Below are 14,788 nucleotides of genomic sequence, written 5' to 3'. Positions count from 1 at the left end.
GCAGAGATGGACGAGGTTAATAATGAGCTATTGATGAAAATCACAGCAAACAAAAACCCGCCACCCAGAAAGATCCGAATAGAGCGCCCGGCTGCCCCACAGGTGCCATTAACTTCCCAGTCAACTCCAGAGCAGGTGACAAAGTGGCTCAATGCGAAAGCTTTCTCTAAACAGTAAGTTTGCTTTGTTTACTCACTTAAAAACCCAACGGTAGTGATGATTTTAGTGTTTTTCATTAGTCTTCATAGTCATAAAATTATTGGGGGGGGTTTTCCCAAACTATTTGTGTTAGACTAATAATACTGCACATTTGAAGGTGGAAGGCAAGGTTTATAATCTATACCAACCCCAGCCCTCAAGGCTCACTGCCCTGCATGTGTTAGATGTTTCTCTGCTTTAACACACCCAATTCAGATGACTGCAGCTCAGCAAACGCCTGTTAATCAGCAATCAGTAGAAGTAATGTGTGCTGAAGCTGGGAAATGCCTAAAATGCAGGGTAGTGTGCCTTGAAGACCAGAGTTGAAAAACACTGATATATCATACATCATTTTGTAAATCAGGTGAAACTGTGACCGATTGGACAAACCAATCGGTTTTCTTATCTGTTATATTCCAGGTTATAATAATGTCAGTTTTCTGTTTTTACCTGTCAGCAGTGGCCCCCAGTGTCAGTCTTCTGCTGCTGTTTCACATCTGTTTTAATGTTTCACATGTTCTTTCAGAGAAGGCATTCTACATACCTTGTATGTAATGAGTAGTTCCTTGAGATAATGTTACCTTTCTATCATCTGGAATCAGTCTCTGTATTCCCCTCTGACTGCTAACATCAACAAGGTATTTCATTCAGGCAGCAGCATACTGAACCCAATTATACAATATCTACAGTAGATTGGTTTATTTTTACTTTTCTCATGTGTTAGAATGGCCTAGCCAAAGTTCAGACCAAACATTCTGAAAAAAAATTTCAGAATCTGTCAAAGATTTTTAAATCCATGTCTCATTTTCCTTCCACTTCACAGTTTTGCACTAGTTTGTGTTGATTAATTGCATAAAATCTTTGAAGTTTGCAATATAAATACCTTCCCAGGCTCTGTAAATGGGAATAGAAGACGGTAAAAATACGGTATACTAATGCGCAAGAACGTGAGAGATTATTTCATTTTTCAGATGACCTGAACTGCTCTCATTAGCCATATAGGTGACATTACATCAACAATGACAGCAGCATTATATTTACATAACGTTAATCATTCAGTAGTTGTCTTTATCCAAGGTGGCTAACAAGTGAGTAACAAGATGCAAGACAGTACCAGACCATGGTATCCACTTTAGGTGAGGCGTGTTGAATTGTCAGAGGACTCAGAAGAACTGGTGTTCATGTCTGTTTTCAAGACTCTCTTTATGACAGATAAGGATCTCCATATTTCTGATAATGATGGCAATCAGAAAGGAGAATTTACTTTGAGCAGGAACAGCTGCACAATTGCTTTAGAAATCCCATCGCAGTGAAATAAACTGTGCAGTGCCTTCATGTTCTGCACCATCTACAACTGCAATAATGCAGTAACTACAGAGTCATTAAATGACTGTTCTTCAGTCGTTGTTGCGCAACGTTTTAGAATCGTTGATTGGGAGATGGTTGAAGAGGTAGCTTTTATGTGGCTATATTATTATGAAGAGATGACTTAGAGATCAGGCACTTGAAGGCATAGCCGAAGGTGTAATTCCTTTTTAAATGTGGAAATATTCGAGAGGCATCCCTCCAGGGGATGGAACAAACTCATTTCAGAGAAATTCACTTGTTCCTTATGCCACTTTTGACACCAAGGCATTTCCTGCTGCAACATGTCACAATGCCTTGAAAAGACTGTATCTGGTTCTTTACTGTTTACCCAGCAACGACGTACCCTCTGTTAGGAGCAATGTCACACTGAGAAATTCAATCGATGTATCTCAAATGCTATTACAATAAACTGTCTTACTGTCCTTTCTTCAGGACTGTTGAATGTTTGGGAATCCTGACAGGAGCGCAGCTGTTTTCCCTGAACAAAGAGGAGCTGAAGGCTGTGTGTGGGGATGAAGGGGGCCGTGTCTTCAATCAGGTGTCTCTGCAGAAAGGACAATTAGAGGTTAGTCACAATGCAACCTGCTTAAAAACCTGTTTTTCCGGGAGTCATTTTATTGATGTTGTGTGAAATCTTCATACTATACCTGAACAAGTTGGGACAAAGTGTGCATTTAGAAATGAAGGAGCTGTCAACAGGTCTCAGACTGCAGGAAATAGTCTTAAATGAATACATGTTTAATAGAAAAAATGACTCAGAGGTGATTAAAATAAACCATCTGACGTCACTCGTAATATCAAAGTTTCCACTCAAACTGAAAAAGAAAAAGAAAGTCAAGAAGTTCAATATAGTCATATCACAATTTGACAAGAATTAAAATTAGGGTTGCTATCATAAAAAAATCAAATGACTAATTTTTTGATTAAAAAGAATCTAAACAGATAGGAATTATTTTTTTATTAGAGTGTGCAAAACTGACTTAAAATAAAAAAATACATAACTAACCATAACTTTGTTTATGTTTACCATTACAACCTTACTCATTTTTTTTTTTTTTGCTGGGTCCACTTATGCCCTGTTTTTTGAATATCCGGGCTCCTCACCTCTGCTCTCAAGTTTTATTGCAAATAGACTAAAAATGAAATGATCCAGTCTGGTGTCATTGTATTCTCAACTCTCACTCAAGAAAGTTTTGCAAATATACTACTTTATTTTTTATTTTTTTGCAACTCTTAAGTTGAACTCTGAACTGGTTTAAAATATTGTTTTCTATTTTATTATAGACATAAAGTAAACTTTCAAAATAGGGTAGCTTCAACAGCAGACATCTTGATGAAGCAGAAATCTGGTCAAATGTGTTACAGTTTAATCGTTTGTCCTGACATTGCTTTGTGTTATAATTTTCCTAAAAGTTTCCCTTTGGTGCCACCTTCAGGAGAGTTACTGTAACAACAGTTCAGTAAACAACTTAAAATGTTTGTTACAATCACACTGCTCTACAGACCAGTCAGATGTAATGTAAACAAGATAATAAATAATACATCTAAAATTAAAAAATGTTGGACAAAGCAAAGATCAGTGCTGGATTGATAAAGTTGGCCTTTTTAGAAAAGTATTTATTAACATAAATATCTAGAACTGTTTAAGAAATTATAGTTTCTGCTGAACGTTTGTTGCTCTCTCATAAAACTGCAACATGTTGCATTTTTTTGGACAAAGTAGCTGCTGTGTTCTGGGAATGCTTCAGAGAACAAAATGATAAAAAGCATCAAATGTGCTTTCTCTCCAGAAGGCCCAGGGAGACTCTGAGCTGCAGGAAATCATGACGCGAAGAAAGGAGAAGGTCGACTCCACAAGTAGCTACGACTGAACACATCCAGCACCACGATCTCCTTTAAATGTTTTCCCTCCTCACAGCTTTCCAAATGCAGCAGCTCGCTAAATCAGCGAACATTTTCTTGTGATCCTCAAATAAAAAAGAAACAAACAAGATTGAATACACTCATTTTTAATTGCATATTTATTTTGTAAAATGTTAGATGTTTGTTATTCAAGTGTTTTCAAATTATGTTGCATTTTTCTCAATTGATGAAATTATTGAAGAAATGACCTGCTAAGAAGAGGAACTTTTTTTTAGTTTGGTGTATGTGCAGGACATGCATACAACATACGTGTGCATGAGAGAGCAGGGTCAGTGTATGTTCTTAATAATACTGTTTTATACTGTTTACAAAATTTGTCTGTAAACATCTAAAATCTTTACAGTTGCTTTTTAAAATCAGTGCCAGGATGTTTGACATATTTTCTATTGCATAGCCAATTATTTTCATGTTAATAGCAAGCATACTTTTTGTTGTGTATGGCAGAAGTTTGTATCTGGTTGGTAAACATAAATCAGTGACAAGTATTAGAATAAATGTTCTTATTCTTATTTTCTTGATGTCATTTGACATTTTGGCAACTTAATAAAGCAATATGCCCTTCTCAGTAACTGTGGAATCTTTTATATGGCACCCTCCAAATTTATCGGCATACCTAAAATGGGTATAAATCTTTAAAATGAATGAACCTTTTATTGCTGAAGCATATTTTGACATTGGAAACTTTTTCTGCAGCTCTTTAAGACTGAAATCTTTTTCATATTCCATTAACAAAGTCATACATTAGTGCGTGGTATTATGTTGTACACAAAGTATTTCATAGTCTTTTCATTTTGTTGCAACAGAACCAGTTGCTCCTTGTGGACTGAGTTAATAAACTGAGTTAAGTATCACTTTGTCTACAGATCTGGGGAAGTGTAAACAAGTAGCTGTTTTCTTGTGGGCGTTTTGTGACTTATTAAATGGAACGTGAATCTTCTCATAAAAGTAAAAAGGAAAAAAATAATGTAACAGACCAAGGCAGCCATGCTCAGAAAATCACTGAAGAAACAATGTAGTGAATGTCCCCTGTACAATTTGTTATTGTCAAGAAGTTCAGTTCTTATTGGATTAATATAATCAACTCTAGAGCATTCTCTTTACAATCTGACTTTCTGCTTTAAGGCACCGTTAAACCATTTGCTTTCTCAGTGAAATTGTTGTGAACCAGTTACATAAAATACTGATGACAAAATCAACAACCTCAACACTCTGAACAACTTAAAAAAGTAAGATATAACCTTGAAAACAAAGCCTCCACTGCTCCTTTATTAACGTCTTGTAAATTAGTGTTGAATTATGCTACAGCAAAAATAGATTAATCAATTTTAAGGGCTTCTGCACATCTTCTATTATTTGTGTACGTTAGTGTCTATTGTAACCTGGTGTTTGCAATGTAAACTGTACAAAATGTTAAGAGGAATAAACTAAATTTGTTTTCTGGTATGAAAAATGACATAAAGATTCATAGAACATGTTCTTGGTGTAAATATTTTTGATGATATAATTAAAGAATCTACCATTAATATTTTGCAACAGATTTTTATGTACTGTTTTTTTCCCCAGTTTTTTAATAGCACTGTATGTAATAACTCCAATGAACCAAAAGCTTCACCGGAAAAAGGTAAAACATATGCAACGCTCATTATGAGTTTCAAGGTATATTCTAAGATTTACCATTTTTCTGTTACATAAACTATAATAACTGTTTCAGCAGCAGTTTCATAATTATTTTTTTACTGTTTCCAGACCTGATGAATTCCAGTTACATGTTTTATTGTCTTCAGCATTATTTTTTGGCATTTTATGTTTCAAGTTACCATGAGTATTATTCTAATGTAACAAAAAACGATTCACTATTTGTTATTGAAAGTCTTTAATGGGTCAGTCACATTTTATAATTTCACCTTTAACATTGACTTATGGTTGATCCTCAAAAATCCAGTGTTCACTAAAGATTAAAACAGTCTTTTACATTAAACACTGAAAAACAGATCATTCCAGTTTCGTCTATTAGATTTCCGTATTATATGACAAACGTGAAAAAGCCAGCTAATCATTTATGGAGATATGCATCAAGCCACAGTTCCCCTGAAGTTTTCAGCGACCTGAAACAGAACAGAAAAAAACATCAGTTAAGAGCCTGTTTTGTATAACCGTTTAAAGAAAGACTAATAGCCTCAAAAGAATGTAGGATTGGAAGGGTTTGTTTGGGAACTCTCACAGCTAGTGGGCCAGTGTTTTTCTTCCCTCAAATAAGTAAATACTTGAATAGAGAGCTTTTGAAATAATTGAAGAATATGACTATGCTTTAAAGTTTTATTGGCATTTCTAGCTGAATACTGTGAAAATATTTAGCTGTGAAAGATCCCAAACTTTTCTGCAGAATTTTTCAGAAATTATGGGATGTTCCATTCATTTCAATGGGGCCCAATATGATCACAAAAAGCTGAATATTTCATAAGCCATAAAAGATCTCAATACCAAAAGACATAGCTGTAATAGCCTTAATGAACAGAACATGGCAAAAGTTGGAAAAAGCACAAAGTATGGAGAAGTAGTTAAGATGCAAAAAGTGTATGGAAAAAAAAGTGGAGGAACTAAAGATAGTGAATGTATACAACTTTCACACTAATGAAATATAATATTCCAGAGTCTCTTTGTCGTGTTCTATGTTTTTCTGTATGTTTATTTCTAGTTTCCTGTGTGTCTCAGTCTCTGTGTTGTCCTGTCTCCCCGTGATTAGTCCCCAGGTGTATCTCGTTCCCTGATTTCCTCTTGTGTATTTAGTGTCACCTGTGTGTGTCTGTCTTCGTCGGGTCCTACGTCATTGTACGTCTGTGTCACGTCTTGCTACGTCTTGTCACGTCTGTGTTCGTCCGTCATCGCCTGTCATCGCCTGTTGCTACCTGTTGTTACCTGTTGTGAGCATTAGCCTTCCGCTCAACAGTGCTGCCAGGTCTGTGGACCGTTTTCTGTTTTCGGTTATTTTTTCACCATTAAACTCCTCATCTCACCTCATCTGGGTCTACTGCGTTTGCCTCACCGCCATCACCACCACACTTCATGACACTCTTATTGTTGTTTTCTGATCAGTTTGTTTATTAGATCACAGTGGCTCTAGGTTATTACCTGACCACGTCAACCATTCCTCGCCACAAAGTTTTTGTCTCATAAGAAATCCCGTGTTTCTCACACAGCTCGCGGACCTGCGGCGCCACCAGCTGGTAGTTGTGGCGCGGCATCCTGGGAAACAGACTTGAAAGAGAGACGCAGAATAATGGACTCAAAAATGAATGGGCATTAGTGTTAGAGGTAAACTAAAAATTAAAAAATAGGAAAAATAAATATTACATTCAGAAAACAACATGTAAATATAATTTAAAATACCGCACTTATTTTTAACAAAGTACTGAATAGGACAAGCCTTTCTGAGCACAATACATTCTCTTTGTAAGTATCAAATCCATTGCAGGTCCAGAGGAGTAAATCACTAGCAAACAAGTACTTGTTTCTGTTATTGGATAAAATGTTTTTTTACTGACTCAGTTTTTTTTCTTCGTCAGTCTTTGGCTCTGTCCAAATTGCAGCAAGTTGTAAAAATGCTCACATGGTACAACAAAGTCAGTTACAGTCCAAGTTTAAATCCTTTGACTTACTGATGCTCGATTTGAAAGTTGAGGTGTCCACTGAACCAGTCATTGAAGAAGGACTGCTCAATATTACACGTGGCTTGTAACTGAAACAGGGGAAAAAAAAAAGAAGAACCAACACGGAACTTTTTTACATTTTGTCAAGTTACAACCACAAACCTCAAAGTATTTTATTTTATGTAGTACGTAGACAAATGTAAAGTAGTGCACCATTTTTAAGTGAAATTATTTTTAAAAAGTCTTTCCCCCACAAAGTCTGGAAAGGTGCGACAATATTCTGGTATTGTTTTTTTTTTCCAAGTCTAACCCTACTTTAAACTTTTCCACAGCTTTATCTGTGCCATGTTCCTTGGTTTTCATAATGCTGCTTGTCCACCATTGTTTTCTTTACCAAACCTCAAATACCTTCACAGTATATACAGAGATTAAACTTCATACAGGTGGACTCTAAAAGAATGATACACATTTCTCATTGTGATAAACATTTAACAACTATGCACTTCTTTCTGTTGGCCAGTCCCAATATAATACAAGAAAGTTTGAAATACCTCAAACGTACTTCATTTTTTATCTTTCACTTTGACAATGTGGTTGGAAACTATACACTGAATACTGTGCTGTAAAGTATTTATCAAACAAAATACTGTAAATACAAAAATCTGTAGCAAATGTGTGTAACCTTGCAGGAATAAAAGGTAATAAAATGTATGATAAAATAATCAAATTGTCTGGAGTGTTGAACCTTAAAACATGTTGATCTGGTTTTTATTCAATTTTATTTTCAATTAAAATAAGCCGTTGGCTCTAATTTCCAACGAGACTCTTCATAAAGCAGGTACCTGCGCAGTCAGCCAGTCTTGGCGCCTCTCGTGATCGATCTCCTTTGGCAAGTGGCTCATCTGAGTCACCCACACAAACCAGTGGCTTTCTAAAAACCTGCAGATTTTAATATCAACACATTTCGATTCATTGTATTCTGTTTGAAAGCAGAGTAAAAAAAGCATACGGCAAAGATTGCAGGCAATCCTATCAAAAAAAAGTTAATGCAAATGCATAATCAAATTATGATTGTTTTTTTTTCCACTTTGTTTGTCTGCCTCTTTATTTCACAACTAAAACAAACATGAACATGTTTGCAACCTAAATTAGTCACATACATTTTTGAAACAAGCTATTGGAGTCTGCAGCATTTTAAATCCTTCTCAGTGAGCTCACCTGACGAACATCATGAGTGCCAGAGAGCCAAACACACCATACAGTGGAACAAAACAGTAGAAGTAACGAATGTAGTATGTGGAAGCCCAGGCCAGATCCTTCAAACAAAAAAATAAATAATATTATTTATATGTTTCTTTACAAAGAAAATTAGTTACAACTTCCTTTTATGTAAAACATATTTATTGTAAACTGAGGTGGGCATCTTACCACCCAGTCACGTCGAGTAAACATGGTCTTCATTATATTGTAGTTGTAGAAAATTGGAATAAGAAGCGGAGGTGCCACTGAAAGAAATAAACTAGTTAGTTCTGGAACAATTTTAGATTTCTTTAATTCTTCCCAAACGTCTTAAAGCAAGCATACCGAGAAAGAAGTACTGGTGTTGGTAGTTGTAGGGGTAATGTTTGATCTTTTTAATTCCATACTGCAACAGAGAGAGGCACAGAGTTCAGTGAGCTATTAAGCTGCATTAGAGCTCAGAACGAATTAGAAATGCAGTCCTTTATTGAGCTACTTGCCTCCACTGGCTGCGTGTTCCCAAGTACAAAGATATCCATCATGTTGATGTCGGGATCCTTCTTGAAAACGTTCGGTTTGGCGTGATGCTGGAAATGTCGGTGGTTCCACCAGTTGGCTGAAGCTCCCTAAAAAAACATTATTTTAGAGAACTCCAGACGGTTAACAGAATAAATCATGAGTTACCTTCAAATGTCCAATTACAAACTTGTGGACCAGGTGATTCCATTTGGATTTCTTGAAGACAGAGAGGTGACCAAAGTCATGCTGCAGCCATCCGGCCTGCGACTAATGGAGAGGATAAGTAGTTATTTCATCCATTTAAAGTTACTCAATGACAATAAGGACAGTTTAGTGCTGCTGAAATTACTTGAGCGGTTGCGAGCACTACTGAACACAGTAGCGTCATCGTCCAGCCTGTGCCCCAGTGTGAGAGAAGCAGAAAGGCCAGGGCCTCCAGCAGCACGATGTGACCCAGATGGAGGCAGAAGAATAAAGGCTGCGCTTGAAAAAGGCCTCTTTTCTCTGCCTGTTCTCGTAAACGATCAAACTCCTCAATGAGTTCTGCCTGCAAGCAGAGAAGTAAAATTACTTTTATTATAAAATAAAATCCTTGTGCAATCCTTAATATTATAAATCTCAGTGAAACCTGAATAGAGGTATAAAGATGTGGGGTAGCCAAATACTGCCCTCAACAGCTGTTGCTCTACATATTTTAGATTTGCAAGAATTAAGGGCTTAATTACTTCTTTAGTATGTTGTAAAGTTATTCACAGGACCCTTAATGGATCATTTATGTGAATCAGATGGATTGACTCAGGAAACATCTAAAATATGCATGCTTTCTTTAGAACTGAAGTTGAGCATCACAGTAGTTTAAAATACCATTAAAATATGAATTTATTCCATAAAATTCATGATCCATTACACATAAGGGGATATTTTTCAAAGTCTCATTTTTGGGAAATCTTGATAATTGTGGCTGTTAGTTCATAGAAAATCTAAGATTCAGTTTCTCAGAAAAATTTCAAAAGTATATGACAGCAATAAGAAAAGTGACTGAAGTCCAGTGGATTGTTATTAACAACCTCCACGAGGTGTGGTACAAAATGGATTTGCCACAGAAGTTGGCTGTTCATGGGGTGCTGTATATAAGGATGTTAAAATTTGTTGTGGAAAACACTCCACAGACAGCAGGGATCCCCCACCACCTTTAAATGTAAAATCTTACACTTTTGTTTCCATCCTGGTTTGGCTCTGTCGCCACCAACTCTCCAATCAGCAGAGGCTTCAGAAACTTCTGCACAAATGTTTGATCAGGATGAAAGGCTGTAAAGGCTTCCTGGAAAGAAACATTTGACGTTTTAGGCGTAAATCAGAATAAAAACTGAGCAAAGTTGAGAGCTGTTTAAAAAAAAATCACATATATGTTGGAGCACAGCTGAGTGCTGAGTCCAACAGAGGACAACATCACAACTAACAATGTCTAGTTGTAATGTTGCGGTCTCGGAGCAAAGTGCTGACCATAACATGCAGATTAAAGTCACTTTCTGCAGAACTGTTGTCAACTGGTAAAAATGTGAAAAATCCTTCAGGTCATGTACCATGTGCAAATGTGTGAACCAACTGGTATAATCCTTTTCATTTCTATTTATGTAGAAAAATTTGCATTATAGTGGAGTTAAAGAAAAAAAAATTGCATCAACAAAAGAAAAGAAAATCAATTAAGAAAAAGTTAATTAATGAATACATGTGGGTATCCTTTTGCCAGAGGCATATGGAATTAACCCAACAAAGAACGAGGTCATTGGTAATCCAGCTAGCGCCAGCTGCTCCAAAACCCAGTATTTCCAATGTCAAATTTGAATATTTTGGAAATCAAATGTTAAATCTGTTCATATATTTTTTTATTTATTATAGTACTTGTAATAACAGATTAGAACATTACATTTAAACATATACAACTGACATCTGGATACATAGAGACGTGCATTTAGAAGCATTAAGTAATGTGTTTATCACAAATCATTTCCAGTTACACGTAGTGACTCTGTTCAAAGTTCACAGCGAGGTCCATTCTGCAACCTCAAATATTAACAACCCTCTTCTTAATGAAATAACAGAAAAAAAATCAACTGCACAATCTTATAAAGATGTCCAAATTAATCTCTGTAGCTCTGTTACATAAAATTTTAAGTTTCAATAAAGAAGTTTTTTATTTTATGTTATTTTATTTTCCAATTTCCACTTCATGGAATACCAAAAAAAGCCATTTCCAGTGCAGAAAGGTTAACGGTTAACGTGCAGTATGGGTAAAAAGTTTTAACAAATCAGACAAAACTTTTAACTCTTTAGTTTTTAAAAGTGAGTCATATTAAGTAGTATAATAAATGGAAATCAATGTGGAAACCTGAAATGATGATAATATGTAAATAACATAACAATTAGTTTGACATACAGTTTGAAGGGAAGCTTTAAGTTAAACCTCACTTATATTCAAGTCAACGTAAAAAATATATTCTCTGAGATAAACTTTTATATCCATATTTAGGCAACATTTAGCCTGAATAACTTTGCACTTAAAGGTTATGCATACCTCCAACATAAAGTGTATAAACCACACAGTAGTTACAAACTGAACAGAACATGATTTGTGTTTTCAGTTGCACAAATTGATGGGCTAAAATGCATGAAAAATAAAACTTCCCATAATTTTGAAGTAATGATTTTCAAATCAATAAAGTGTGGATTTTTATCATTTATGGAAGTACAAAAAAGGAATCGTCTTTTATAAATAACATAGCATGTCCTGTAGTAGAATGCAGACAGACTAGCATAACTTCCTAATAGCGAAGCATCAGCAATTGACATACTGTCATTTGTATTTTAGCAATTTATCAACATCATTAGTGGAAAACAATGATCTTTTCCGGCATGAAGAAAACTTATGTACCGTCGCATCCTCTCCGGCGTAATGTCCGATTACTCGGGACCCTCCTGGATGCCTTTTGACCCACTGGCTGATGTTATAAACCTTTCGGTTGACCACCAGCCACTGGTCGTTTCGGTCGCGGTGCTTCTGCACCTCTTCCCAGGTGTAAACACCTGCAGTCTTCCCGCTGCCTGGCTCTGCAGGCTCCGTCTGCTGTCCTCCGCCTCCCATCCTCCTCTCCGCTGCTGCTGCTGTCCCTTTCTGAATTCACCGGTTCACAAGAGGACCAGTCTGCCCTCACACACGGATGGGGAAAAAAACATACAACCACAATCTAATCAGGCGTAAACGCGTTTTTAAAATTTCCACAATAGATCCAGCTAGCAGTAATGAAGCATCCATTGTTCTGCTGAGCTAAACAAAAACCCTCCCAGATTATGCTTTCACTTTTGTCTCACAAATGTGGCGGCGATCAGGTGTATTACAACAAATATTTGTAACTTACAACATCCAGATCCGGATTGCTCTTCTCACACCCACAGAGCCCTTCACCTTCAGCGCCGTCCAGCTGCTTTATAAAAGCAGGAAGGCGATCATAAAAGCCGACAAGTTGGCAGTCTTCCCTGATAGGCCTTGTTCACTCTCTCACCCTCCTCCCAACACGTCTCTTCGTCCCTTGCGAACTTCGAGCGGATCTTTCGAGGCTTTCTGACCAATAGGAGAAGAGCAGCTCTGGATTGTTGGAGCGCTGCCTCTGCACCATGGGACAAGATGCTGCTGAGGTTACGCCAACGTTAAGGAGCGGGTTCGGATAAGACTGGGGCCAATCAGCTGCAGGGACCCCCTAGAGGCCGAACCCTGGAAGTGCTGCTTGCTCAACACCGGGGTGAATTAAATAGGCCATAGGTCAGAACTGTCCGTCCAGTCAGTGTGTTTCAGTTCCAGCTGCTCCTGCGAGCACACAAATTATGCAGACGGTGCAAAATGGGTTAGGGATTATGTGAAGAAGTAACTATTACAATAATGTAATGATTTATAATTTTTCAATGAATGCAAATGTTTTACTTTTTCTGATCAGAATGGACAAGGAGTAGGCAGCTTCCTACAGACTGCTTGCACACTTTTTTTTTTTTTTTTTTACAAAACAGGTTACACAATCTGCAGATTACAAATCCTCTCGTTTCTTAGCACCAGAGCCCACCCCCCCGGCTGCTAAACAAATACAATAATCCTAGCTAGATTTTCTCTGTGTGGTCATCTTTCTAACAGCCTTTGTGCAGCAGACGGTGAAAATAAAATGTTCCCTTATGATACATGCTCTTTGGTTGAACTTCAATGTAATTTATTATTTTTATATGTAATAGAACAATAATAAGCAACGCTTACTTATTAAGTCAAATTATAAAAATAAAGTATTAAAGTAAAGAAGAACCTTGCTTTAAATAAAAATGCAGCAAATACACACACACACACGCGCACACACCCCACACGCACACACACACACACACACCCACACACACCCACACACACGCACACACACCACAGGGTGGTAAAGTGAGACGTCTGGTTTGGACACAGACTTTGCTGTTCTAATATTCTAATTTTCTATCTGCTGTGCCATTTGAGAGCAATTGAATATTCAGCAAATTACCCTTTTCTAATAATATGCACAACATACTTTGAGTTTTGATTTCATTTTTTCGTTTATTTCCGTTTTGTGTTCAGTTGTGGAAACATGTCTTTCTGGAAATTTTTTAAAATGTCCATTAATGCCTCTTCTTTTGTCTTTTTGCTGTCCTTTTATGTGCTTATCAAATCTTTCTCCTGTAAGTTCCTGTTAATTTTGTCTCCTAGGTATCATTCAGCATTTGTTCCATGTTTAAAAGTGTTTAATTTTATTTGACACATTCTTGCTGCAGTTCTAAAAGCGGATCATGTGAAATAATTACTTTATCTGCTAACTTAAGCACTGCAGATAGATCTGTAATTACAGTGTGGAAGTGTGTCCATCATTTTCCACTTTATTTTTTTATCTGGTAAAACATAATTAGATGTCTTAGTAATTAAAATCTGATAGGACCTGCCAGAATTCAACACAAATTTTCAGTTAATCATGTTTTACCTCTACAATCAAAACTTTAACTTTATCCTTTCACCAACTGGTCTCTCTCTGCTTGTTAATTTGCTGCATAAAGGCCAGTCTGCCATTTTATAACCTATTGATATATTTATGAATGCTGAGCTTAGCTGTTATAAAAATGAGGATAAAAACCTAATTTTGCCATTTTGAATATAGTTAGTGTAACACTTACTCATGTTTAACTTATTGATTATCTGGCTAATATTTGCTATTTAAGAACAATGACTGTTTTTTTCCCCTTTCAACTCACAGCACAGTGCATCTGGAAAGTATTCACAGCTCTTCACTTTTTCTACATTTTGACAAACTCCTTCAGGTTGGATGGGAGATGCCTGTGCAGCCGTTTTCAGATCTCTACAGAGATTCACAGAGTGGTTCAGAAGCCACTCCTTTGAGATTTTGCATGCTTTGGGTTGTTGTCCTGCAGAAAATTGAACCGTCGTTCTAGTCGGAGATCAGGAACGCATTTGACTTTCAAATATCGTTGAAACATTAATTTGCTAGCTGGGCATTTCTATTAATGATGATGCTTTCTTGCCTGCAGCTAATCAAAACATGTATTTAAGATTTGCATGTTACATCAAATCAATAAAAAAACAAGTTGTATTGCAAAATTATGAGTCTAATGAAAAATGTTCTTAAATCCTTATTGTATCATGCAAAATATATTTTAGTGGGGAAAAATACACATTTTCTGCACATTAACCCTCAGTGGAGAGTCAGTGCTGCAAGGAAATGTGATCTGCTAATTAAGAAATGGTAACTGCATTCATCGGGAGGTCCAGTCAGCCGCAGCCTGACCCAGATTCCCACAGTGAACAATTAGCTATTTATGTCTAATTC

The 14,788-nt window shown here is 36.6% G+C and overlaps 2 protein-coding genes across 4 annotated transcripts in view; one reads left to right on the top strand and one right to left on the bottom strand.

Annotated features, from left to right (window-relative positions):
* The window catches only part of eps8l2 (EPS8 like 2), a 30,287-nt gene extending 25,285 nt beyond the window's left edge, over positions 1-5,002 (top strand). For both annotated transcript variants that reach the window (XM_044125249.1, XM_044125250.1), the window contains 3 exons: positions 5-173; positions 1,999-2,131; positions 3,357-5,002. In XM_044125249.1, the coding sequence (XP_043981184.1) occupies positions 5-173; positions 1,999-2,131; positions 3,357-3,437 (383 nt within the window). In that variant the 3' untranslated portion in view covers positions 3,438-5,002. The remainder of the gene's footprint in view (positions 1-4; positions 174-1,998; positions 2,132-3,356) is intronic.
* Positions 5,003-5,345: 343 nt separating this feature from the next.
* On the bottom strand, positions 5,346-12,631 carry LOC122835839 (acyl-CoA Delta-4 desaturase-like). Of its 2 annotated transcripts, none has more exons than XM_044125239.1 (13): positions 12,311-12,631; positions 11,827-12,101; positions 10,105-10,215; positions 9,244-9,441; positions 9,060-9,161; positions 8,876-9,001; positions 8,721-8,781; positions 8,565-8,641; positions 8,355-8,452; positions 7,979-8,075; positions 7,146-7,225; positions 6,619-6,744; positions 5,346-5,594 (listed from the first exon to the last, which is right to left on the bottom strand). In XM_044125239.1, exons 2-13 carry the CDS (start codon positions 12,034-12,036, stop codon positions 5,543-5,545), a joined length of 1,338 nt encoding a protein of 445 aa, XP_043981174.1. In that variant the 5' UTR covers positions 12,037-12,101; positions 12,311-12,631; the 3' UTR covers positions 5,346-5,542. The 2 variants fall into 2 exon arrangements, with proteins under 2 accessions (XP_043981174.1, XP_043981173.1); XM_044125238.1 differs by having other exon boundaries at positions 11,827-12,096; positions 12,311-12,630.
* Between the last annotated feature and the right edge of the window lie 2,157 nt (positions 12,632-14,788).

The sequence above is a fragment of the Gambusia affinis genome, linkage group LG08, assembly GCF_019740435.1.
Source record: "Gambusia affinis linkage group LG08, SWU_Gaff_1.0, whole genome shotgun sequence".
Lineage (NCBI taxonomy): Eukaryota > Metazoa > Chordata > Actinopteri > Cyprinodontiformes > Poeciliidae > Gambusia > Gambusia affinis.
The sequence above is the reverse complement of the archived record's forward strand: the minus strand, read 5'-3'. Positions and strand labels throughout refer to the sequence as shown.

Coding starts and splice junctions, on each gene's coding strand:
- LOC122835839 (XM_044125239.1), bottom strand. CDS start 12,036: ATGGGAGGCGGAGGACAGCAGACGGAGCCTGCAGAGCCAGGCAGCGGG. Junction 9,442..10,104: donor ACCAGGATGGAAACAAAAGT/GTAAGATTTTAC, acceptor CTCTGCTTGCAG/GCAGAACTCATTGAGGAGTT. Junction 6,745..7,145: donor AACTTTCAAATCGAGCATCA/GTAAGTCAAAGG, acceptor CTCTCTTTCAAG/TCTGTTTCCCAGGATGCCGC.